At 37.1% G+C, this 27017-nt stretch overlaps 1 protein-coding gene across 2 annotated transcripts in view; it reads left to right on the top strand.

The window, feature by feature from the left end:
* Window positions 1-27017, top strand: part of SMAP1 (small ArfGAP 1) — a 61180-nt gene that overhangs the window by 9563 nt on the left and 24600 nt on the right. Inside the window, exons 2-6 of one of the 2 annotated variants that reach the window (XM_039346708.1) lie at window positions 12533-12666; window positions 16108-16193; window positions 17219-17294; window positions 20549-20626; window positions 23800-23880. In XM_039346708.1, the coding sequence (XP_039202642.1) occupies window positions 12533-12666; window positions 16108-16193; window positions 17219-17294; window positions 20549-20626; window positions 23800-23880 (455 nt within the window). The remainder of the gene's footprint in view (window positions 1-12532; window positions 12667-16107; window positions 16194-17218; window positions 17295-20548; window positions 20627-23799; window positions 23881-27017) is intronic. The other variant, XM_039346709.1, reaches the window with a different exon arrangement.

Below are 27017 nucleotides of genomic sequence, written 5' to 3'. Positions count from 1 at the left end.
TAAAACTACCCTTTGCAAAATGTGTCCATTGAAAGAATGGTAAAAACAGAGGACATTATATAGGGATGCGTGCAAAACTGGAAGTGTGTTTCATTTGATATGTGAAAGAAAAATATTGTGGCTCAGAAATTCAGCTGAATTATTCTGGGCAGGTAGTTATTCCTGAAACAAAATTTTGAGAAGTCTTACCAGGCAAGTAAGGAAATGTTTCAGTCTTCTCTTTTTCTTCATGGCCTGTGCACTAGCTATTTATGATCTCAAAGTGACTTCTTTTCTATTAATTACAGCAGAGGTCGCCAACCTTTTGGGCACCAGGGACCAGTTCTGTGGAGATAGGTTTTTCCATGGAGTGGAGGGGGCGTAGTTTTGCGTGTGCCTGCATCCCACGGATGGGGCTTCGCTTGTTTGCGCGCCTGGTTTCTGGCATGCCACGGCCCGGTATTGGTCCACAGACTGGGGGTTGGGGACCCCTGAATTATAGCATGCTTAGCATCTCCTATTTCTTACCTTCTCTTACTTTCAATTATAGGTGGTTTTCATTTAGCTATCACTCTTGGGACCAGCAACTTGGTTATTAACCAAAGTGGTTTCTAAGTGGAAAACCATATCACCGCTTACGATTTTACTTCAGCTTCCCTTTGTTTTACTGTGTCAGAAGCCAGGTGAACCCAGATGGCAGGAAAAGTTTCTCAAACTCAGCTCAAAGGAAGTTCAGTAAAAGGGCAAATTTATGTCACTATGTGGGGCAATTGCTAATGGACTGCCTGAAGCAAAGTAAAGGAAAGACTGCTGATAGCGTTCTCTAATCCTGGAGTACTTTTTTTCATTGTTTTTCCTTGATTCACTTTAAAATAATAATACCAGCCTGATTCTGTATTGTTTAGACTTCTTAATACATTCCATAAATTGGGGGAGGTTTCTTTTAATCTGTATTTAATATACATTTCATTGCCAGTTACCAAAATCGAGCCATCTTAACCGTGTAACTACAACTTTGTATTACTATTGCCAGGGATGTCTTTTCCATTTTTAATTAAATGCTAAAATCTTTAGAACATTCTGGTTGGTATTTTTTTTATTGGGCTTATTAGATCATTTGGCTATTTTCTTAATTTTATTGCTGCTTATTTAACACTGAAGCTTCATCTAGATGTGATATTTAGAACTGGAATCATGATGTTATTTAAGAAAAAAGAGGAAAACTATTACCGTGTTTTCCCAAAAGTTAGACCCAGCCCGATAGTAAGTCCTAGCTTGATTTTTGGGGGTGGGCCTAATATAAGCCGTACTCCTAGTTTTGGGGCAAGGTGCACTCCTAAAAATCAAGTTACGGTGCCCCACATGCCCTGCACCCGATAGGACCACAGCCAGGCCTCTCACACCCCGACACCTGTCGGGCTGCTACTTGACTTCTGCGGCTGCTTGCCGTCACTTGTGGCCGGCCGCCATGTGGCACATTGTGCTGTTGCCTCCCCTCCCAACAGGATTCAGGCCGCTTCCGCTGCTCGCGTGCTTCGGTCTGCTTCCCTCTTGCACAGCGCTTTGGGCTGCTTCCGCTGCTTGGGCAGTGCTTTGGGCCATTTCCGTTGCTCGCACACTTCAGGCCGCTTCTGTTGCTGTGGCAGGAGATCAAGTGATGCTTCAGGCCATTTCCGCTGCGCAAACGGCCTGAAGAGCCACGCAGTCTCCTGTTGCGAGCAGCAGAAATGGCGCAAAGCACCACACACCATCCTGCCAGGAGGAGCGGCAATGGCACAGTGCGCCACATGGCATCCGGCCACAAGTGGCAAGTGGCCACAGAAGAAGTCAAGCAGCAGCACAACAGGTTTCGGAGTGTGGGAGGTCTGGCTGTGGTAGTCCCAAGGTAAGTAAGACATTCTCCAAAATTAAGACCTAGTGCCTCTTTTGGAGGCAAAAAAAATTTTAAGACCGGGTCTTAATTTCGGGGAAACACAGTATTAATCTTTTAAAAAAACACATTTGGAATATTGCATCCAGATTGGTTACCAAGATACAAAAAAGATGTTGAGACTCTGGAAAGAGTGCAGAGAAGAGCAACAAAGATGATTAGAGGACTGCAGGATAAAACAACAATGAACGGTTGCAGGAAATGAGTATGTCTACTCTAACAAACAGGATTGGGGTGACTTGATAGCAGTCTTCCAATATTTGAATATTTGCTGTCACAGTGAGGAAGAGGTTGACCTACTCTCCAAAGCAACTGAGGACAGAAAATAATGATTGGAAACTTATCAAGGAGAGATCTAATTAAGAACTAAGGAGAAATTTCCTGACGGTGAGAACAATTAATCAGTGAAATGGCTTGCCTCCAGAACTTGTGGGTGCTCCATCACTGGAGATTTTTAAGAGGAGATTGGGCAGCCGTTTGTCAGAATGGAATAGACTTTTCTGCTTGAGCTGGGGATTGGACTAGAACAGAGCTTTTCAACCTTTTCACTCATTGTACCACTTTTAGGATATGGCAGTATCCAAGTACCACCAGTCGCCTAGCAAGGTGTCAAAAACTTGATGACCCCCCCAAAAAAGGAAAAACTGATAAAGTTTTTTTTTATTGGGCTTCTTAGGTAGTCATCGACTTACAACAGTTTGCTTAGTGACTGTTCGAAGTTACAATGGCACTGAAAAAACTTCCCCCCAAGCCACAGCTGAGCAAGACACTTGCCTGCCCACCAAGTGGTGCTCTTCCTCCTATCCGAGGTTTTCATTGTGAGCATTTCTGTTGAGGATTGGCAGCGGGGGTGGGGTGAGGGGGTGTTTGGTTTTTATTCCCCCCATCTGCTGGGTGGTTGCAGCAGGTTTTGGTCACTTCACATGACTCTCAGACACTGTGACCGTCATAAATATGAATCAGTTGCCAAGCATCTGAATGTAAATCACAAGACCCTGGAGATGCTGCAACATTCCAGCTGATCGGCGCTTCTAGCGCAGTGGTTCTCAACCTGTGGGTCGGGACCCCATTTGGGGTCGAACGACCATTTCACGGGGGTCGCCAACAAGGCTGTCCGCCATTTTTTCCCCATTTTCTTTGGCCACGCCCCTGGCACCCAGTGATGTATAAGTAGTTGGGGGTCACCACAACATGGGGAACTGTATTATGGGATCGCAGCATTAGAAAGATTGAGAACCACTGTTCTAGTGCTTCCGCTGAGCCCTGACAGCCCTGCAGCTCCACCATCTCTCGCTCCGGCTTGTGTAGTGCTGTGACCGGTTCAGCTCATTCCCCTCCCCCACTACCACTTTTCTAGGGTGGTCGCGTAGAACCTGCCAGGTGCCAATGTACCACAGGTGGTACCCATACCACTGGTTGAAAATCCCTGGACTAGAAGACCTTCAAGGTCCCTTCTAACTCTGTTACTTTTTCTTCATTGCATTTTTTTCCCCAATGGAAGTTCTTTCCATTTCCCAGACAGGTGTTATCTGAAGATAAAATTCACTTGTGAAATGCCAGTGGAGAATTACTTTTCTTCAGTGTGCTCTTGCTAATTACTATATTGATAATTAACCTGTGCACAGGGTTTTGCCCTTAATTTTCAGCACGAATTTATTACTTTTAAAAGGATGTTTCTTTGATCCATATCTGCAGTCTCAAATATAAGCCTTCAGCTGTATTAGATTAGCAACAACATATACATCTTGGTGAGTTTGTACCTCATTTACTTATTTCTTTGGGGGGAATTTCAGATTTTGTCATAAATGCTTCCTTCAATGCTTTCTCACTGCATGTTCAGGTGATTCACTATTCATTTATACCGTGTTTTGTGTTTTCATTTCTAGCTTGATAATATATATAAATTATTAAGTAACATACAAGTCTTGTTTGCCTTATATTCAGATTTGTGCTCTCAGTAGGATTAGACAAATTACTAAGGATATTTTGTTGCTCAGTGTTGTTTGTGTATGTGTGTATATATATATATATATACATATATAGAACTGCATGTTTAAACAGAGTTCTTAATAGAACTGGAAATGTTTGAATCTTTTTTCAGTTATAATATATTAGGTAAATCAAGCCCTACAGTAGACTAAACAAGAGAAAGATGTTTCAGATGCAACTGTTTCAAAGGTTGTTATTTATGCCTAGGTTTTCTACAAAAATTTGATAGTAATATGTCATTCTCTAACACTGTACCTTAATGTGCTCAATATAACCATGAGAAAAAAAGCTATCTTAAATTATGGAGATATGTACTGTATATTAAGGTTTTATAAAGCTTCAGTGGAATTCCTTTTTTAAACCATAAAACACAGAAAAAAAAAACTCACTAGGTTTAGCTTCAACAGGCTTACTACAGCACAGCAAGACATTTGTCCAAAGGGTTTGACAAGAATGTGTTTGACAGTCAAGAATGTGTTATATACTCTCACTTGTTCAATGCATCTTATTTGACTTAATTAGACTCAGCCCTAAAGAAATTGAAGCAGTCAAAACATAGCATTTGACATTTCAAAGTTCTACTTTAGCATAAGCAATAACAAATTAACAAAACATAGGGCTAAAAAAATAGCAAAAAGTACAATGGAGTCGACTCTGTGGTTAAAGAAAACTATCAGCAGTTTCCTGTCAGTTGAATTTTAGCTATTTAGTATATCCAGGTTCTGCATTATCTACTGATAAAACTTCAGGTTTGAACACTTAAACATCAGATTGCTTTTTCACCAAGGGTTTATTTAGGCAGCCAATTTTAGATTGTGACTTAAAAGTGAAGTCATTTACATTTCTCCAAAGTTTCTTTGCTTTGTGTACTAGAAAGATACACAGATTAAAAGATACCAAGTCTTTAATTTTCATTTCTATAAATTCAGGTAGCTTAGCATGCTGCCATGGATCTATTTCTAATGGAGCCTTTCCCCTAAAAAGTAACAACAACAAAAATTAGACTTATAAAGCAAGGTAGTGCTAGGTAATGTCAGAAGAAGTGAAAGAAATACACTGTTTGCATGCTTTTTACCACAAATGAAAACCTGCTTAAGTAGATTTTTTTTATTATCAACTGATCTAATGTGCTTGTGTTCTAAAGAATGACAGAAACATTTTACTATTTTCATTATACATTTCACTGTATTACAATGGAAATAATTTTTAACAAAAAGTAGTATAAAATACTGCATATAAATCAATAAAATATCTATACTCTCATATTACTTCAGAATAAATGTCAAGCCATGACTATTTTAATTTTTTTAAAAATGGCGGTGTGCCTCTGTCAGCTTTTGAGATAGATCAGGTAAGGAAAAACAAATAGCACTAGCACTCTGATTGATATTGATATAGGCTATAACAGAATCTTGAAAACCTGACATTTATCCTTCTCTCCTACTAATAACAAAAAGGACCAATCTTGAGTTGATTTTCCACTTTTTCTGATTTTCCTGGGCTAAACTAACTACTAATAATTGCTATGTATTTTTTAACACTGTCTCCGTATAGCCTTCTATAGCTTTCAACCAGAAATATTACTACTGTACAGGGCTTTTTTTCTCATAGAACGCCCAGAACGGAGTTCCGGCATCTTTTTGGGATGGAACCTTGTAGGGTAGGCAAGGCGGATTGTGTGACATGTGTGAGTTCTGGCACCTTTTTTTTTTTTAATACAAAAAAACACACTGCTACTGGATGTGGATGATGCTTGAAAGCTAATGCTTTCATTTGTAATTGCCAGCTTCCTGTTTTATGTGTTTATGTTTGTGGGTACGGATGAGTGCATGCATGCATAAAATTGGCTGAGTCTGGAGATCTTGTAGATATCAAAATATCTGTGGTGCCCATAAGCACCACATTGCTTTTCCATCCTTGAAATAAGTGCAACAGTAATGTAACTTTTTCAGTAAGAACTTGATGGTTTTATGCATTTAAAACATCAGTCTTATTTCTTTTATTCAGTCATACATGTGCACTTTTGTTAATCATATTTTTATTATCTTTGGTTTCAAATAATGACAACAGAACCCCACCCTTTAATGGCTTATAGGTTTAAATACTCATTATGTGCCTACATAGACTGTGCCACTAGATGGAACCATTAACCGAGTGAATTGCTTGGGTAATCAGTTTGCTTTAAGTTACAATTCCTTGAACACCAGGAAAGACTAGCTGTTAATAAAGAGACAAAGTATAGAACCCTCTGGGATCAGCAGATGTCAAGAAAGCTATTTTCCTACTTCCTACACCAGGAGAAGCACTCTTCTGACATTGTGGTCATCACCTTGCATTTTATCCTGTAGCTAAATCAATATAATAAAGATAATCTGAACTACAGAAAGATGAGTAATATTCAAAGTCATTCAGAGTAGATATTACTAACAGAAGTAATTTCTATGTCAATTGAAATTCTGAAATCTGTAATTGTTGCCTTCTATCATAAGCAGTAATGTAGAAAATGACATTTTCATTTTAAGGAAAAGTTCTTTTCACAAAAATATGTAAGACCCTTAGAGTTAACTATAATTCAGGAAAATATTTTTCTTGTCTTTTGAATTTTTTCCATGTTCTTTAATAGATCTTTTAAACCAGAAGTCCCCAACCTTTTGGGCACCAGGGACCGGTTCCGTGGAGAAAGATTTTTCCATAGACGGGAGGGTGCGTCGTTTTGTGTGCTGCCTGCATCCCACAGAGGGGCTTGCTTGTTTGTGCGGACCAGTTGCCGGCATGCCGGTACTGGTCCACGGACTGGGGTTGGGGACCCCTGTTTTAAACCATGTTTATCTCTAGAAATTATTTCAGTTGGAATTAAAATCATATTTACATTTTAGCTTCTATTACAAATCTGATCTCCATCCAAAAGATGTGCATAATTCAGTATTACAATCCTCTACATGGCTTTCTTCCACATACATATTAGTTATAACTGGGTGAAGAAAGGCAGAACTTAAGGGATTGTTGGACATGGTATGTTACAGAACATAAGCATTACAACTTTTTAAATAGCTTGCTCTGTTTTATAATAACCTTTGAAATGCATCTTTTGAAATACATTTTCCATCTGGTTATTTTGATGTAATTTATATTTGTTTAAGATGCATAAAGTATGTTATGGTTAAGAAGACCAGATTATAACAACGCAAAAGGATTTCTAATAAATGAAATACACAACATCAAAGATTACGTCTGAATCTTAAAAATACAGTTCCTTCTCAAATTAGGTATTTTGGTCAAGTGGTAGAAGTACAGTAATGCTTGGAAATAGAAGAAATACCAAGTTACTCTTATGTATAGATCCAACAAAAATAAAACCCGACTAAAATATAAAAAGGTGCTACTGCTGTTTTTTCTTTTTTCTTCAAACATTTGTGCTGGAATTTACGCAGAGAGTTTTTATTGATAGATCTCAGGCTTCTTGTATAAGAGGCTGTATGTGAGAACAACAACAACAAAAAAAATCAGAAGCTTTTCTTCTTTCTGAAGATAGCAGTTTCTTCTCTTTCTATTTTTCCTTTCCCTTTGTTCTTTTATTTTTTCCCAGACACCCATGGCCTCTGAAGACTGGGAAAGTTTATATTCTCCCAAGATACCTAGGGAGAGCTTTTCAAATATTGGGGCTGCCATTTTCAGGGTTCATCTTTTTGAACAGCAGTCCCAAGAGACACAGTTGTTGATTTCCCATCCCTCCCGTCCCATCAACTTTCCCACTGTGGCTATGTTGAAAGCAATAACAGAGGAAACGTGTGCCACATCTCAGGGCCCACTAGGGTTGTCTTCAGTTTTTTCAAGGAATTGAGAAATGTGCAGATTTGAAGAGTGGAATAATACAGTAGAGATCAGCAGTTTCCTGTTACTAGTGATGATTGGCCCACCTTCCCTCTGGACTTATAGTGCTCATTGGGCAAGTAGTTCTTTCTTGTCATCATCCTTTGTATTCTGGAAAGATAGCTTCCCTTTAATAGCAATAACATTTAGGCTTATATACTGCCCCACAGCGCTTTATAGCACCCTCTGGGCAGTTTACAATGTAGTGGCATTATTTGCATATTGCCCCCCAAAATCTGGGTTCTCATTTTACCAACCTTGGATGGATGGAAGGTTGAGTCAACCTTGATCCCTGTCAGGATCGAACTCCAGGCTGTGGGCAGAGTTTGCCTGCAAATTGGCTTTCTAACCACTGTGCTACCAGGGCTGTATAAGAAAGCTGGCTCCACAGCAGTGTATATGGAGGTATAATTTATGGGAAGGCTCAGTACAGAGAAGCACCATCATACTTTCCACTCATGGATTCTCGCAGTAAGGGCAATCCCTAAAAGCATCGAAGATGGAAATGCTACTGCTGCTTGTCATTTTATTCCTCAGAAGTCCTCTTAAGTCAGGAAAAAGAAGAAGCATAGCTATTACATTTCCTCAGTCTCTGTGCATGAATTCCTTAGTGCCAGTTTCTCGTATAGTTCTAAGAAAGTGGATAAAGAAGAATAGTTATTGGGAATAAAATGGCAGAGGATTAACTCCCAGGGACCCCAGGAAGGTTTTATGTCCCTTTTTTCTTTGTTTTACATAGTAGTTTCACTCTTCTATATAAGAAAGTCCATGACACCATTGTCTTCCAAGGAAGAATTCAGTCCCTGTAAATTTCAAATGAGTTGTTTGATCAAGGGGAGGCCAAAGTATTCCCATTAACTTTAGATATGGCAACTGACATCACCTCCCCAGTTACACTGATTAGGATTATGAGGTCTTAGTGAATATCTCTATGTGCAAAGAAAAAAAAAAACGTTTAAAGGTTTCCCCGTCCAGTTACAACCGGCTCAAGGAGGAGCTCATCTATGATTCTCAGCTGAGGGGGCCTGTATTGTCTGATAGACGCTTCTGTCATCATGTAGCCAGCATGGAAATACAGAAAGCAGTAACTTTTCTGCCAAAGAGGTACCTATTTATCTACTCACATTTACATAGTTCCACATTTAATGCATCATGAAGTCATACTAATGCCCAAGCAAAATGCTGACAGTACATACAAGTATAAACTATTCCTGGACATATATCTTTATTGGAGTTCTTTTTTGAAGCTTTAATGTCTAAATATGTTGCCAAGACGACCTTTCCTGTTTAATACATAATTTAGCTTCACTGATAGTGGACATACGTTAAAGACATGGAGAATCTTAAATCTCTGATTTTGTGTCCTGGTTCAGAGTAGTTCCTTCTGCTTGACTGCAGAGAAACCAGCTCCATTTTGTGGTCTTATCCCTTGGATTTTTCCCATAAGAGTTTTAATTTTAATTTTAAAAGTTGTGGTCCCCCCCCCTTTCCCCTAATCCCCCTTTTCCTTTGCCACATGTTTCAGTAATAATTTGGGTATGTCTTGTATTATGGTTTATTAATGTTCTGTTAGCTTGTCTGGGAGACTTCTGGATTGATGGGTAGAAAAGCTTTAAACAGATAAACAACTTCAGTTCTAACAATATCTGGATAAACCTCTTAAAATCCATTTGAGAGGATAGAAAGTTTGCCTTAACCAAACAAGCAGCTCTGTACCAGGATAACAACACAATCATCAGAAGTATTTTTATCCCATTTTTCAACTTGAGAAAGCTCCTGGAGCAGCTTACAAAAATCAATAACGGGAGTGTGCTGACTGAAGAGCTTTCACACATATTAACTGTAAATCCTATGGAGCTATAGAAAAAAATAGCTGGAGGGTTAGACACAAAAGCCGCTTTACTTTGAAATGGACAATTTATAATTGTTTGCTGGTATAAAATTGAATGTTTCAGTCTCGATTCAGGATTCTTCAACCTTACCATGTTCAGTAGGGTTAATAGTCTCAAAAATTCAGAATTAAGACTTCAAATAAAGTTGTTTGGGAAAAAAATCAGACATGTACAGGCTACCTACGATTTCCAACAGATTGTATATTATCTCCTTCAAGAGTTTAGATAGCACTTCATTTACAGACCTCTATTCTACTAGACAATACATGATAGCTTAAATCTTTCCATTTGAGCTAACGTTTCTAGTGACATTTTGTCTATAATTGATCTTGACAGAGAGATGGATTTGGGGCTGCCTTCAATCTATGAATAGTTCATCCTTGTCTGCAGTACATGTGGAAATGGGCTAACTAGGTCAAAATGGATTTTTTTATTTTTGGATAAGTGCAACATTTTTTCCTTGCAGGTGTCCCATCAATGGGGTGACGTCATCAGGTGGCAGTTCTGAACATCTTAAAACAATTTGCATTTTTAGTAGGCTTGGGTGGGTTTCAGAATGGAAATGGATGTATTTTCATTTACAGACCCTTAACATATTTATTTCATTACAACTTTTTTTCTAAACGCTTTCTGCTGTGGTGTTACCCAAAATGGATGTAATTGAGCACTGTAGGAGCTTGTTTTTAAGTCTATAAAATAACAATAAGAGCAGAACTCTTCACTATGCTCATTGTTTGCAGATTACCACTTGGCAGACTTGTTCAGAATTACCTGGGCCTTTATAAAGAAGGATGCCAGAATGATTTTGTTAGTTTCTTGGCAGATAAAGTTAATGCAATGAGTGAAACAGGGTCTAATGTTATTATCTGGATCTGCTTGAGCTTCCTAAGCCAAAGATAATAGATAAAATCTTCTGTGATGTGAGTTATGCCACTGGTAGGCTTGGCCATGTTTCCCTGGCTCCATGTGGCAGTTGGGGTGGAGAGGGTGAGCAGCTGGATCTGGGAAATGTTCAGTGCTTTTTTAAAAAGTGGTGTGTGTGTGTGTGTGTGTGTGTGTGTGTGTGTGTGTGTGTGAGAGAGAGAGAGAGAGAGAGAGAGAGAGAGAGAGAGAGAGAGAGAGAGTCATGCCATCTATTGTAAAAGAGATATTTGTGTTCTTTTCTCCCTTGAATACATGCTCCTTTGACCCAACTGTTTCTGATACTTTTTAAGGATGATTTTTGAAATGGTGCTCGTGGCTCAGCAACTGTGATGGAAAACCTAGATGGGAAAACCAGGAGAGTCAGGGCTGTTGCAGAAAAGATTTCTTGAATCCAAGGGAGGGGGGATGTAAGAGAGTAATTCCATCTTAATTATATTAGGTATACAGTATGTTGTTTGGGTGAATTGCTTTTGGTAGGCTTTCAGGTTTCATTTACATTACCCTACTAACAATAAAGAACTTTCTAGAAAATGTTTCCTTAGATTGCCAACCTCACAGGGTCTAACAGTTACAGACAATTCTAGAAAAAAATGGTTTATCTTGATTCTTGCCAGTCAAGATTCAGACCCAGTGAAGGAATGACTACCTGGACCTTGATCCAAGGAACTCACCTCCACTGGTTCTATAAGATGTCTCAGCAACATTTGAAACCATCAAGTATAGTATCTTCCTAGATAGCTTATAGGGGCTGGGAATCGGGGTCCTGTACCTCTATTCTATCTGAGCAGGCAGTTGCGGTCTGTAATCGGGATAGGAAGGATAGTGTTTAAGGCCATGAATATTTCAGTACAAAGTACTATAAGGTTCAGTGCCCACCCCATACACATGAATCTGCTAGGATAAATCATCTGAAGATTTGAGGATGGTGCCCTCATTATATGGATATTACATAAGCTCATAAGACTACAGAGATCTATTATTGCATAGCAGCGGTTAGGCACCAAAATGCCATGCTTTATGTATGACCGTCTGGCAAGAACACAGCAAAAAAACTTGTCTTGGTATCCCTATTCTGCCTAAGCGGTGATAGAATAAGTGGGGACCATAGCTTTTGCAGCCTGTGTATGGACCTCCTTGCTTCCAGATGTTCAAGCAGCCCCTTCCTTTTTGGCAATATGCAAAGCTGTTAAAACAGTATTGTTGTACCTTACTCTTATGCAGAATTAAATTTTTCTGCCATCTGCACGATTTCTGTTAATTATGTCTTCCTTTTGTTTTTATCTTATTTTTTTTTCTATTCTATGCTACCAAGAGGTTAGGTGTTGAGATGGGTTGTAAAAAATGAAATAAAAGTAGAAGAATCTCACAGTGCAACAAAGTAGATATTATACTACTGAATTTCAGTGATATGATCCAGGCGTGCTCTGGGGACTTTGCACTGATTGCGGTGGTCCTTAATCTAGAGAAGGCTGAAAACAAGTTGTTTTTATTATACGATAGATCAGTGATGTGAACCTTTTAGAGACCAAGTGCCCCAAAACTGGCCCCACCCTATTCTACCCCCTGCCCTGCCCCTACCCCATCCCCTGCCCCGCCTGCCCACAGGGCCACTCACTGCCTCCAGGGCCCGCCACAGATCACCCAGGCAGCTCACCAGCACCATGGTGGCCACGCCCTCTGCCTGCCCCCCACAGCCTCAACTGTGCGCGATGGGGCATGAGAGCAAAGTCTTGTCTACACTGCCTGGCTGCCATGTCCTTGGCTGCGCTCCTCCAGGGGGGCTGGTGAGGGGGTTGTGGGGGAGGCGAGGCTGGGGCAACGGTATGTGTGTTCACAGAGAGGGCCATAGGTTCGCCATCAATGCGACAGATAGATAGATAAATAAATAGATAGATATTTAAATACTGTAGGTATAATACAGTTGTTTAATTTCATTCATTTCTTTTAGGTCCACGATGGGCTTCCTGGAATACAGGTGTCTTTATTTGTATCAGATGTGCTGGAATACATCGAAATTTGGGAGTGCATATATCCAGAGTCAAATCTGTCAATTTGGACCAATGGACACCAGAACAAATACAGGTTAAAAAGTTACATTCAAGTTATATTATGAGAGGTTTGGGGAGAGTTTGTTTCAAAATATATGTTAATATAAAGGAATATTCTTATTTGAAATATTTTTTTTAAAAAAATTAACAATTTTTTCTAGGTAGTTGTATAATTATTTTCTGAATGCACTTTTATGTGGGAACTGCATCTTGCAACAAGTTATTTTAAGTGTTCAAGTTAAAAATTTTCTTTCTAATCTTAGTAGCACCTTGTACATACCAAGGATATTGGCGAAAGATAGATTGTGCAAAAGGTTCTTACTCATAAGGGGTTGTTCAGTCCTTATTTAATCCATTCCAAGTACTCCAGAAGTTTTCTTATTTCAAATTGGTCTATTTCAAGTATTCTGGCAGGTCAGAATAGCACATTCTGACTTCTAGAAAATTTGGTGAACTTTAGTGTCTAAATATTCAGTTTCTCATGCTTGCAATATAATGTTCTAGGTAGTAAAATATATCCATCAATTTTTAATATTGAAAAATGGTGAACTAATATTTGTTTTGTTTCCATGATTGTATTTTTTGTAAAATGTTTATCCTGTTTTTTGTTATATAAATTTTGTTGTATAATTTTCGTAAAATGTTCGTGTCTGTTTTCAGTTCTACTGCATATTGTTCCTTATACAAACAGAAAGAATAGTATGCATTAAGATAATCCTTATTTGCTGCCATATGGTTTGATATTTATGCAGATGTTTGTAAACAGGGTCTAGAATTATTTGTTTTATGATATGAGGCTTTCAAACAAAATTGAAAATTCACTGAGCCTGCCAAACCAATTTTAATCGTTATGCCTATGATAACATTTAAAAACAGAATTCTAATATGTGGAATTCTTCATTCACTTATTAAAATGGCTGAAAATAACAATAGAAAAGATGTTTAAAATAAATATTTCTTATAAAATTATAAAATCAACAAATTCTAAAGAGCAACGAAGATGATCAGGGGACTGGAGGCTAAAACATATAAAGAATGGTGCTAGAATTGGGTATGTATTTAATGAAAAGAAGGACTAGGGGTGACATGATAGCAGTGTTCCAATATTTGAGGGGCTGCCACCAAGAAGAGGGAGTCAACTTATTCTCCAAAGCAGCTGATTGTAGGATAAGAAGCAATGGGTGGAAATTAATCAAGAAGAGAAGCAACCTAGAACTAAGAAGAAACTTCCTGACAGTTAGGACAATTAATCAGTGGAACAACCTGTCTCCAGAAGTTGTGAATGCTCCAACACTGGAAGTTTTAAAGAAGAGATTGGACAACCATTTGTCTGAAATGGTAAAGGGTTCCCTGCCTGAGCAGGGAGTTGGACTAGAACAGAGGTCCTCAACCTTTTGGGCACCAGGGACCGGTTCCGTGGAGAGAGTTTTTTTCCGCAGACCGGAGGGGGCATGGTTTTTTTTGTTGCTGGCATCCCATGGATGGGGCTTTTCTTGTTTGTGCGGCCTGGTTGCTAGGATGCCACGGACCAGTACTGGTCCACGGACCAGGGGTTGGGGACCACTGGACTAGAAGATCTCCAGGGTCCCTTCCAACTCTTCTCTTATTCTATTCTATTCTATTCTATTCTATTCTATTCTATTCTATTCTATTCTATTCTATTCTGAAATAAGAATACAGATGTGTTGTTGAAATAGATTTAAAAATAATATTATAGCATTAAATGTTTCTGTTGCTGAAGGAATTAAACTTTGCTCCATGTAGTCCTTGACTCATAATAGTTGATTTAGTGACCATTCAAAGTTACAACGGCACTGAAAATGGACTTGTGACCATTTTTCACAGTTACAACCTTTGTAGCATCCTCATGATCGTATAATCAAAATTCAGATGCTTGGCAACTGGTTCATACTTATGACCATTGCTGTATCCCAAGGTCATGTGATCACCTTTTGCAACCTTTTGACAAAGTCAATGGGGAAGCCAGATTCACTTAACAACCCGGTTACTAACTTATCAGCTGCAATAATTCACTTCACAACTGTGACAAGAAAAGTCATAAAACAAATGTCTCACTTAACAAATGTCTCACTTAACAACAGAAATTTGGGGCTCCATTATCATAAGTCGGGGATTACCTGTTCTTTGCTATAGTGGGTGGCTGAGGCTACATATAGATGTTGGGGGTCTCAGACCTTGCCTCCAAGAAGGGTTGGAGTCTTTATATACTGATCCTGCTTTGGACACCGCCTTGGTAATTTCTGTTGTTGCATCTCTTTTGCAGCAGGATACCGAACAAACTTCATCTTCCTAATCTTGGCATATGAGTGATATAGCACTCTCATATCTGCTTTCTGGGGATTAAAAAATCAAACTATAAGAATTGAAATAATTTTAGCAGTTTAGTCTTTTAGTTCAAATAGCATAGATCCGTGTTGCTAAAAGGTTCTGCCCTTCTTTGGAAATAGACTAATCTCACAAGAGATAAACAAAATTGAATTTTATTAAAAAAGAAAAAAGGATAAAATGTAAGAACATCTTTTAATTTACATTCATATACAAGTGGTAAAATAGGTAAATTATCAAAAATCATTTCCATCACAGGATAACAGCTGCTGAAAAGAAATTTACAAAAAAAATAAAATAAAAAATGCAGTGCTCCAAGTGGACCCAAGATGGCCAACACAATTACTGTATAGAAAAGCGGCTTATAAAGAGATTAGAGTGAGATTCAAATTATAATATTAAATTATTCATTCTTACCCAGCCTTAGTTAGGAACACAGACTGACATTGCACAGAGTTCAGTAGTTGGTACAAACAAATAATATAGGACAGTAATAATTTAATTTAAAAACAAGCCGTTAAGCTGTATGCAATTCCCTGCCACATGTGTTACCGATTTCTACAGAAATAGTGCTACCTAAAGCATCTGCTTCTGCGTTTCAATTCTCCTGGGCATCCCAGCTTCTTGGAAGTTCCAAAAGTTAATCAGAGGCTATGGATAATGAATTTAGTCTCTTGCTTTTCCCAGTATGATTTACAATATCTGGAGCTGTGCCCACAGTTTTAAAAAAATTTCTATCTCTACAGAGAGATGATTTCATTCTGTACATAATTCTATGCCTACATTGCCTCTCATGGGGATATTGATGGTTTGGCATGAAAGGCTACTCTGTCTATCATGGATGTCTCAGACTTGCAAAGAGCCTTACATTCATCATAATCTTTGAAGAAGACTATTAAAAAGTTCCAATAACTGTTACCAGATTACGGGAATGATCATTAGCTGCAAAAGTAGTAACCTGGGCATCTATACATCTTAGGCTTTTATAGATTTTTTTTTTACATGTTTGCTCATGAATATGTCCTATTCTGTCTCATAATAATGACTCTTATGTAAAATGACTACTATAGTAGCAAGTTTATCCTAACGTGCATTAAACTAAATGGAACTTTTTTGTCATTGCTTTCAGTGCATGCAGGAGATGGGAAATACCAAGGCAAGATTACTTTATGAAGCTAATTTACCAGAGAACTTTCGAAGACCTCAAACAGATCAGTATCCTTTTTTGCATTTCCATTTTTGAGGGACATTGGAGTACTTATATATGATGATGATGTTAAAATGGATGCATGCATGTTGCACAATGGCCAAGTATAAATGTCAGGATTCTCAAAGGTGTAAAAGTACTTTTTTAAAAAAAAAAATAGGCTGTTTAAACTTAAAACACTATTTCCATTTTAGTTTGATAAAGATAATATTTACTTCAAGAATACAGGAAGAAAGGAAGCAATGTCCCATTGCTTAAATGTGAAGTTACTAAAGATGTCTGTGATACATCTGGCATATTTAAGCCTAAGAGCCAAAGTTAGCATATTAATAGCGCATTAGAACTTACCATGGTGGTGGATTTTTGAAAGTGGAATGTTTGGAAACTTAAATCTCCCTATGCAAAAAAAATTATATTGAGGAAATTGATTGAACTCAAACTAAAATTGTCTTATCTTGTAGAACAATCCTTCTCATCACCAGTATTCCAGCTTTGACCCCCATGCTTCCAGTTTTCCAAACTAGTTGAGCAAGAGCGCATCCAATCAGTAAGAAATCTAAATAAAGCTATAGATCCATCATAAATTCTAATTTCTGTTAGTGAATATGCTTGGAATGATAAGTTTAATTTATTCTAGCGCCTTGATGGGAAGTGATAAAATACTAGCTTTGTAAAGCATATGGTGCAAGTGAGGCTATATTAGTAAAAAAAATTGAACCCCCATTTTTAAAATTCAGTCTGAATAGAAAAATTGGAGAAAATAGGATGTATTTGTCATGTATCAAAATGATTATACTAAGGTTATAAAAAATCAAATATGAGAAAGAACATTCTAGTATACTAGTGAAAATTGAACAGGCATCCTAAATTTGAAGCAGTTCAGTTCTGGCTTTAGAATTATTATAAAATTACACTTTCTGCACTGAAAACTTCTGTTGTATGATAGCTTATGTGTATGTCTGTGCGTGCGTATATGCATGCATCTTTTTTTTGGTTTTCTTATTTTGTCTTTTCCTTAAACTAACTTATTCAGAGCTGTGGAGTTTTTTATCAGGGATAAATATGAGAAGAAAAAATACTATGACAAAAATGCCATCCATGTCACCAGTGTAAGTAAATATAAATTACTATTCTTTGAACTACTCTGAAGTAATATGTGCACAAGAAAACATAATTATATAATTAATATAAATATTATGAATGTTAATTCTATAAATAGTATTACATATATCCAAGAGGTATGAAATATATTATTAATATAATCAATGTTGTTATTATTATTATTAATAATAATACTATAAATAGTATTACATACATCCAAGATAATAGAAATAGATTTTAGTGACACTTATCTCCATTGCTATAATTGTATAATTGGTTTTACTTGTATAGATAATTAAATATCTTGATGGATATTTGAGGTCTTAATTCAGTGAGAATTTCACCTCTAAATATACAGGATTGTATATTGTGAAACATGAACTGTTTCTGAATACTTTACTTTTGTTAGACAGTTTATAGAATCTGAAATAGGATCTAACTCTAATCTTAATCTCTAAGGAAAATACATTAGGTACTTAAATTAGTTTAAAGGCGGTAAGAAGAGTGGAAAAATCTGGAACAGGGTATGGAAACACAATGCAGAAGAAGGACAGGATAGATGTGCTGTTGTTAATGCAAAATAAAAAGAATATTTCAATTAATTCATAGTGGAAATAGGGTAATTTATCAGAAAAAATCAGTAGGAAATTAGTTACAAGCAACTTGTCAAAATTGTGTGACTGAAGTGAAATATGAAGTGAAAGTTTGCCACACCCATTGCTACTGAAAGAACTTGAGGAAGTAAAATAATTGGCTTTAACAAGAATTGCTTCAGATCAGAATAAATGTTTGTCTAGCTTCTAATTTTGTCTCTTATTAACTAACCAAACACACAGTTGAAGTTGATATCTCCTGATGTTGCTAGTTATAAGCTGATTACAGGTTGTCCTCAACTTATGATCACAATTGACCCCAAAATTTCTGTTGCTAAGCAAGGTAGTTAAGTGAGTTTTGCCCTGATTTACAATCTTTCTTTTCACAGTTGTTAAGTGAATCACTGCAGTTGTGAAGTTAGTTACATGGTTGTTAAGTGGACCTGGCTCCTCATTGTCTCAAAAGGTGATCACATGACCCCAGGACACTGCAAATGTCATAAATACATGCTAGTCGCCAACCATCCAAATTTTGATCGAGTGATCACGAGGATGCTGCACTGGTCGTAGGTGTGAAAAACGGTCATAAATCACTTTTTTCAGTGCCATTATAATTTTGAATGGCCACTAAACAAAATGGTTGTAAGTTGAGGACTACCTGTTTGCAGCTTGCGTTTGAGATGGGAACTCAATACCTAATTCTCTGGGTTATAGTTCCTTGGTATTTTTCTACTCAGAAAGAGTTGTATACATTGGATTTTCCTTGCAGGACTGGCCACTTGCCTTTATTAAAAAATAGTGTGTAGTCAAAGGACATAAGCTGCAGTAGAACAGTTTCAGGAAATCTTTGAGGCTTTTGTAATTCAAAGAGCACACTGTAGTTCAGGGGTGTCAAACTGGCGGCCTGGCCGGATGTGTCACACACAGGCCATGCCCACCCCGGCTCTGCAATATGTCACAATACGTAATGTGATGCCATCAAGTTTGACACCCATGCTGTAAAATGGTCTCATCACGGAAGCAGGAAAACTTCTCTCCTTATAAACTCCTTATCACAGTGAGTAAGATTGATCACAAGACCCTCAATTTATCAGAAAGTAAATGATAGCGGTCCTTGTTTGCCTACTTCCACTTCTTTCACCTCAGATGCTTTCATTTTCTGTTTTTCCTAAGCAAGGAGTCTCACTTCCACATAAAAGTGCTGGTCTGCAGTATTTACTTGTTTATTTTTTAAAAAAATTCCTCTGAGCTCTGCACAAACTCCAACAGTATTATTCTAGATAAATATGATGCTGATGTCTTTGCTTTATTGTACACTTATCTGGCGTTTATTAATTAAATGGACTCTTTTAAGAAGATAAATTGAGGCAGATTCCCTATGAGACAGCATTATTAGAACTGTCTGCATGCATACTGATGTCTACACGGTTGTATTGTTTATCTCTGGTATAGGGTAACCAGTGACGCTAGAAGGGAGGAAAAAAGTTAGGTCTGGCCTTTCTGTGAGCCATATGGGAAGAATAAATTGAGAAGCATACCTAAAGCAGTCTTCCTCAAACTAACTGGAATTCAATGACAGGTAGTCCTTGACTTACGACCATTTATTTAATGATCATTTGGAAGTTACAGTGACACTGAAAAAAGTGATTAGTCTTTGCACTTAGACTGTCACAATGTCCTCTTGATCACCTGATTGCCATTGCTTCTGGCAAGCAACATCAGTGGGGGAAACCTGGTTCACTTAATGAATGTGTGATTTGCTTAATGATCATAGCAAATAAAGCTTTTAACATCAGGTGCAGTTCATTTAACAACTGCATCACTTAGCAGTGGAAGTTCTGGTCACAAGTGCGATCATAAGTTGAGGACTGACTATATCAACTTTAAACATTTTCAGCAATAAGTATGTTGACTGAATAATCCTGTGAGCTGATATTCACGGTATCAGTACTCATATTGAGTAAGCCTGCTTTAGAGTAAATCTTAAACAATGTTTCCTATTGTCATTGCTTTCAAAAGAAAAGGCTTTATTTGGTAGTTATATATTTTGTTTAGCATTATTATTATTTTTCCTTCATAAAATAAATCCGTTGGAATGAGCAAAAACAAAGATTCCTTTGCTTGTTTCGCTACTCCTGTAGGATAGTATCCTTTTTTTTAGTTCAGGACATTAATAATTCATGAGTCATGCTGGATAAAACTGAACAATGGGATGAGAGGCTTAATTATTTTCTCTTCTGTTAGTGATGTGATCTTATCAGGTTTCATTTCTTACTTTATATTCTAGCAGATTCGTCCATTGAGCATTTACTATACCCTGATCGGATTTTAACTTTTAAAAATGTCTTTAGTAAATTTTGAAAGGGCAGTTGACTCTGTGTAGCATTCTATGTAATAATTAAGTTCTGTACCTCCAGTTAATACTATGTTGAACTGAGGAAGTGATTGACACTCATTTATCTTGTTTGAAACAGAATTTTAAAAAATATTTTCAATAGCAAAATTAGCCTAAACTTAGTCTCTCTTCTCTTCTCTTCTCTTCTCTTCTCTTCTCTTCTCTTCTCTTCTCTTCTCTTCTCTTCTCAAAAATTGAAAGCAATAAAATATGCTGGTGGCTTTACTGTTGCCTGTCATATTGTCTTTTTTCATCTTTCATCTGCTTTGTACAGATGTCTTCCTCTGATGCTGCTCAACCTCAAACATCTTCTCCTTCTCTGCAAGCTGCCTCTGAGCAAAGCAAAATGGAGGTATTCCCTCTTCTTGGTGTTTATGTTTTGTTTGGTGCAGATGTGCTCTACTTTTGTTCTGAATGGCTATAGTACATGCTAATACATTTGTTTGTGGCTTACTATGTGTGAATTCAGCTGTAGTTGTTCATTGTGGTTTCTATGATGCATGGCTTAGCATAATGCAAATTCAGCTAATATGGAATTATTTTCTGATATATTTCTGATATATATTTGTAATTTGTCTTAGGTAGGACTAAAAGTATTTTAAGCCAAACCGTAAATGTTATGTTGTAAATCCATCCAAAAAGAATTTCTACTTGGATTTTTAACAGATCAGCTTGAACTATTTCGTAATAGCATACAAGTCTGTCCTAGTGTCATGGTTCCGATAGATGAAACCCATTAAAGAACTTCAAGGCAAGAATTCCTCCTAGAGAACATTTTATTCAGGAGACGAAGTATCGGCACTACATGGTTGAACCCAAAACTAGATTCCCTTCCTCCAGATACAAAGTAACAAATTGCAAGTCCCACTCCCACAAAGCAGTCATAAATCACATTCTCCAATTAGCCAGGAGCTCGGGTTCTCTCCCCAGCTCCTCAGCCAGCCTGTTTATGTCCTTGAGTTCCCATGGAGCTGCATTGTTATTATAGCTAGCTGAGCTCAAGCATTCACCCCATCCACTCTTCAACACCTAATTTCTAAACAGAAGAAAAAGCATGTTAAAAGCAAAGTAAAAATGGCTGCAATTTCCATCAGTTGTCAGAGCAGAAACATCTAATGTTACAGCGTTGACACCTAGATTTGCAACTTACCGTAAATGCCGGCGTATAAGACGACTTCCGCGAGCGCTGAAATCGGCGCCAAAGACGGGGGTCGTCTTATATGCGGCCCCGAGTCGTCTTATACGCCGGGTCGCCTAATACACCGGCATATATGGTAAATTGTTCCTTAGATTTCCTCAAAATAATTATTGTTATGAAGATAATGGATTCCAAGCAGAATTGCCAAGTTATTGGCATAATTTTGAAAATGAATTATTAATTAATAGAATGCATTCCTCATTTTCAGTTGTCTGTGTACACATTTAGTAATCCTCCATCCTGAATATGTTTTCTTTGAAATAAGATCCTTTCATTTCAGTAACACTTATTTCCAAGTGATTTGATTTGGGATTTCTAGGCTGTCTTTGTATAAATATCCACATAATAAAAATGTCAATTCCATATGCTTTCCAAAATGAGAGCCGGCCGCAGTATCTTGGACTACCTCTTTATTGCTTTGTTAGTCTTGAATGTGGTTTAAATTACGTCCACTGGGGTTTGCATATAGAGTTTGAATTGGAATTGTAGGCTTTTAGTTATTTGCTTGTTTGTTTGTTTATAGTATTTGCAGGCCACTCACTCCTTTAAGGCTGGGGGGGGGGGAATCTACAGAAACAATCAAAATGATTGAAGACTAATCCCTTGTCAGATTAACCACATCAGATTCCAATGTATTATTATATAGTCATTTTCTGAATCATACTTATGGTTTTTAAGACATTCAACGCAATGTGCAATTTTAAAAAATGCAACCAATAAAATAATAGTATAGTAAAATAAGAGCAAAAATAAAAACATCTTTATAACAGGATAGTTACTATTAAAATAGCTAGAATTGGCGAGGTGCCACAAAAAGGGTTCTGTTTTATATACTATCCAACCTGTCCTTTTTAAATTATGAGACATACCCGAATCTCTGATGAAAATGTAGATTCTAAACCAGTGATGGCGAACCTTTTAGAGACTGAGTGCCCAAAATGCAACCCAAACCCCACTTATGCATCGTTGGGTGCCGGGTGGGTGTGGCCCATTGGGTGGGCATGGCTGCAGTGGTAATGACAGACTGGGTGGGACTAAAAAGTTCAATCAATCAATTACAACTTTGCAAGATCTTTTCTTTCCTGTGAGAATTTGAAATTGACTGATTGATTGAACCTTTTTTTTTTTTTTGCACATGGCGGCGGAGGCCTAAAGCCAAAAGGTTTTATAAAACCCAGCTGAAGGCCTAGCACTGGGGCGACAGTGCGCATGCCCACAGAGAGGGCTCTGAGTGCCGCCTCTGGTACCTGTGCCATAGATTCGCCACCACTGTTCTAAGCTTACTCCTAAAGAAAGAGGAAGCTTTGCAATGCCGAAAGTCAGAATTATGTGTTCATTGATATAGAAGTCTTTATTGATCAATATTAACATTATCAATTGTGTTGGAAACAAATTGGAAGCCAGGACAGTTAGTTCAAAATCAGTGATATGGGAATCCTAAGTACATATCAGGTAAGTATGTGAATGACATTTTTGAGCTCTTTAAAGTGACATCCTGTATAGAACATGTTACAATAATCTCTATGACATGTATCCCAATCACCAAATCACAGGTAGTATGTATTATCAGCATTATCATGAAACCTAATCTCAGTGCTCCAAGTGTTTTTCTGATGATATCTTATATAGAAGATGTAAAAATGCAATATACAACCTTTTAGAAATCTAGTGGCACAATGACATCAGGACTGAACAGTAATTCCCATACCATCCCTGACAGTTTTTAGCTAAATAAACTATTAAACCATGCTATCAATTTCCTATTAGCCAAACATCTCAGAATAAAATGATCTATAAGTCTCAAAACCCCACAAAACCAATAGCAGACTATGGAGAAAGCCAATGGAAAATAGGGAAGAGACATACGTATTCAATTTTCTACTCTTTCTGCTGCATATTAAGGGGAGTATGCTTAATATACTAGATATTTGAAGTGCTTGCAGATGTAGTATATGGTCAGGTCAGCCTTGTAATATAACTCTTAAGATATTGTATACATATATAGTACATATACAGACCCAGGGCTTTTTTTGTCATAGAACGCCCAGAACGGAATTTTGGTACCTTTTTTGGATGGAACTTTGTAGGGTAGGCAAGGCGGGTTGTATGACATGTGTAAGTTCCCACACCTTTTTTTTTTTTAACAGAAAAAGCACTGTAAAGACCCATATATACATACCGGTAATATATGAAGATTGCAGTTCTGATAGAAATAAATGTCTTTCTGAAATAGACATTTAAATTAACTTTTAGAAGTTAATATAACTGACATTTTAAAGATTTATTATATACAATATAATAATGTTTAACGGAACATTTTTCCACAGAAGGAAAAAGAAAAGAAGAAAGAAGAGAAAAAAAGGGACAAAGAACCAGAAAAAACTTTGAAAAACTTAGGAATTGAAAAAGTAAGATTGGTTTATTTGTATGTTTTAAGATTATACCATTATTCATAATTAATAGTACATAGTGCTGTAAATTCATTGCATTTTTTTATTTAATTCTTTGACCATTACAAGTCTTGGCCTTTTGGCTAAAATCACTTTTCATAGTTTTAGTTAAGATCACTTGACTTAACTAGTTTCAGAAGCATTAAATCTGAATATTTTGTACAATTGTGCTTTAAAGTATGAATTATCTTAATATCTGTACAAGAAACTTCCAGGAAATGCCTGGGCTATAAACTACATTGGAAAGTAGGGGAAAAAATTGGAAAATTGAAGCAAATGATATGGACGTGTATATATAGTCATGAGGAATTGAGATTAGCTGGAGGGAGACTGTGTTTTTTTTCTAATAGCATGAATTGCATGGATATTGTGGCTGGAAAGGTTAACAGTATAAAAAGTTTGTGATGGTTCCTCTAAAAAATGAATTCACAAAGAAAATAATAACTTTTTCATTATTTTAGGGTGTTAGGTGTCTTCTTGCAATTTTCTTTCTGTACTAATAATAGCTGATAGTTTATCTGGAAAGGAGTAATTGTGTTTTTTTTTTTTTAATAAGAGGGATCTTGGCTTGAGTAACATCAATCTTGAGAGGTCTAAATTTGTTTTATGAGCTGTACTGTCACTGTTGCCATTTTTTAAAAAAATACTTTTGACATTGGACAAGGGCATAGAGAAGGGGTAAAGGGATGAAAATTATTTTATTTTGTATGACTTGTACTTTTGTTAATAAAAATGGGCAAATCCTATGACATCAGTATTTCCCTCTAGTCCAGCTCTAAAGGGGTTCATCATAAGTGATGATAATTATAGCTTATTCTTTATTGGGTTAGCAATCAGCCAGTATATTGATCATTAGTTGCTGGTTGCTTCTACCCAAATTACTTCTGTTACATCAGAATTATGCTGGTTCATCTCAATTTGAATGTGAACTGAGAAGAGATTTAACTTTCCTGGGATACATCATTTCCTCTGCATCTGTTTATAACATGAATAGAACCTGACTTCTCTTCAGTGCTTCAGATTCACAAGGAAAAATGATATGTGTCCTTCTTTTTCTGTTTGTGATCCTTTGATTGCTCCATAACATAGACCAAGAAATACTTACCTTTTCCCTTACAATAATATTCTTTAAATAATCAAGTCTGTCATTCCTGGCTGGTGCTTTGTTCCTGATTTTTTTTTTTTTAACCAAAACAATGTTTATTTTATCTGCTGGTTGAACACATGGTGGGTGGTTGTCTATATTTCAGTGACTGCACTTCTGTGTTATGCTCAGTATAGCCCAGCCTTACTGACACTATGAATCATTAGTTTAGAACAGGGGTGTCAAACTGCCGGTCCAAGGGCCGGTTTCATCATACTGGAGCCGTGCCCACCCCATTGCTGGCAATGGCGAAAAAGCTCTGATATGTCGCGCAACATCACGTGACGTCGTGAGTTTGACATGCCTGGTTTAGAAAGAACAAGTAAATAAAAAGTATTAACAATAAAATAAGCTACAGACATTATTATTGATACTCTGGGTCTTTTGCTTGTGCTTGGTACAAATAGCATACATCTCCTGATGTTCACCTCTTTCATATTGCTATGCCTGATAATTATGTTAGTTGGAAATCACAACTCTGATTATTATTGTTTCAATTCAGCTGGTATTAAGAACACATTTAGTGAAGCCAGCTGCTGTGTTTGCTGCTCCCTGTTTATTATTTTGCTTGTAATTTTGAAAAGTGGCAATTTTAAGAGTCCAGGACATGCTTTTTGCCTGGCTTAATTATTCATTGGCTGTCTCTGCTGAATAACATGCAGTAGCATTAAGTGCTCTTTTGTTACGCTGTTCCACTGAGCATTGGAAGGCTTACTTGATTCAACTTCAAAAGCACTGTGGAATTAAATTCTTGTTTCCTTTTGTGATTGAAAACCTATAGAGAGGTTTCCAGGCAGATCATTTGATGCAAACTGAGTATTGTCTGTAGAGTCTGTTTACATTTATAATGCAGTGTATATTTTATATTTTCACTATGCAATGCAGTCTTGGATCAACGAACACATTATAAGCAGCTTTAAATATCTCCTGTAGTAAAAGGAAATGCTAAGCCGAGAAGAGCTGACTCGTGCTTTGAAAATGATCTCGGATTATGCCTTAGTAGAAGAGCATGACATTTGGCCACATTCTGCTTCTGCAAATACTGGTTTTAAAAAGTGTTTTTCTATGTCTTGCTATTTTAAAACCCATATGTGAAAAATCCATTTGCATTAAATTCTGTTGATGTAATGTTCAGTTCTTTAATCAGGAAGAATTGTATGCTAATAAATTTAAACTCCACATTCGTACAGTATGTGGATAATAATATCTCTTATTACTGGTATATCTTATGTTGCAGCATACCAAAGAATTGCTTATGATCCTTGTAGAAAATGTTCAGTCTGAAATATTGTGTCATGGTTCTGACAGATGAAACCCTTCAAAAGAACTTGGAGGCATTATTATCCTTAAAGAATCTTTTATTCGGGAAACAAAGTATTGGCACTACATAGTTGAACCCGAAAACTAAATTCCCCTCTCCTGGATACAAAGTAACAAAATACATTTCTCACCCCCAACAAACAGGCATAAATCACATTCCCCAATTAGCTTCAGCTCCCAACCCATTTTGTCCTTGGATTCCCATGGCAGAGTTATTATTATTATGACTAACTGAACTCTCATTGCAATCCCCCCTCCCAGCACCAACTAATCCTAAAAGCCTAGAGAAAATGCCTACATTTTCATCCGATGTCAAAGCAAGAACATCCGATGTTAGCAGCGTTGACATCTTGCTTATCCTTATTTCTCCATTGTCTTAAATGAAATCTTTTTCCTAGAGTTGTAAGTCATATTCAGGTATTATCTGCTTCTTTCATTTCTGCATGAGGTGTTAAGATTAGAGTTTAATGGAAGGGGACAAAAGTATAAAACTATAAGAACTGAAATACCCTGAGCAATTTAGCCCATTTGGCTGTTAGTCAAAACAGTGTGGTTTATTATATCGAATTAGAAATGAATATTTGATTTTGCAAATATGCTTTTGGAAGTGACTATCCATCCTTTAAAGTGG

Source organism: Crotalus tigris, unplaced genomic scaffold (assembly GCF_016545835.1).
Source record: "Crotalus tigris isolate CLP2741 ecotype Arizona unplaced genomic scaffold, ASM1654583v1 scf7180000018016.4438896, whole genome shotgun sequence".
NCBI classification, from domain to species: Eukaryota; Metazoa; Chordata; class Lepidosauria; order Squamata; family Viperidae; genus Crotalus; species Crotalus tigris.
This window is presented reverse-complemented; position numbering and strand designations above follow the sequence as displayed.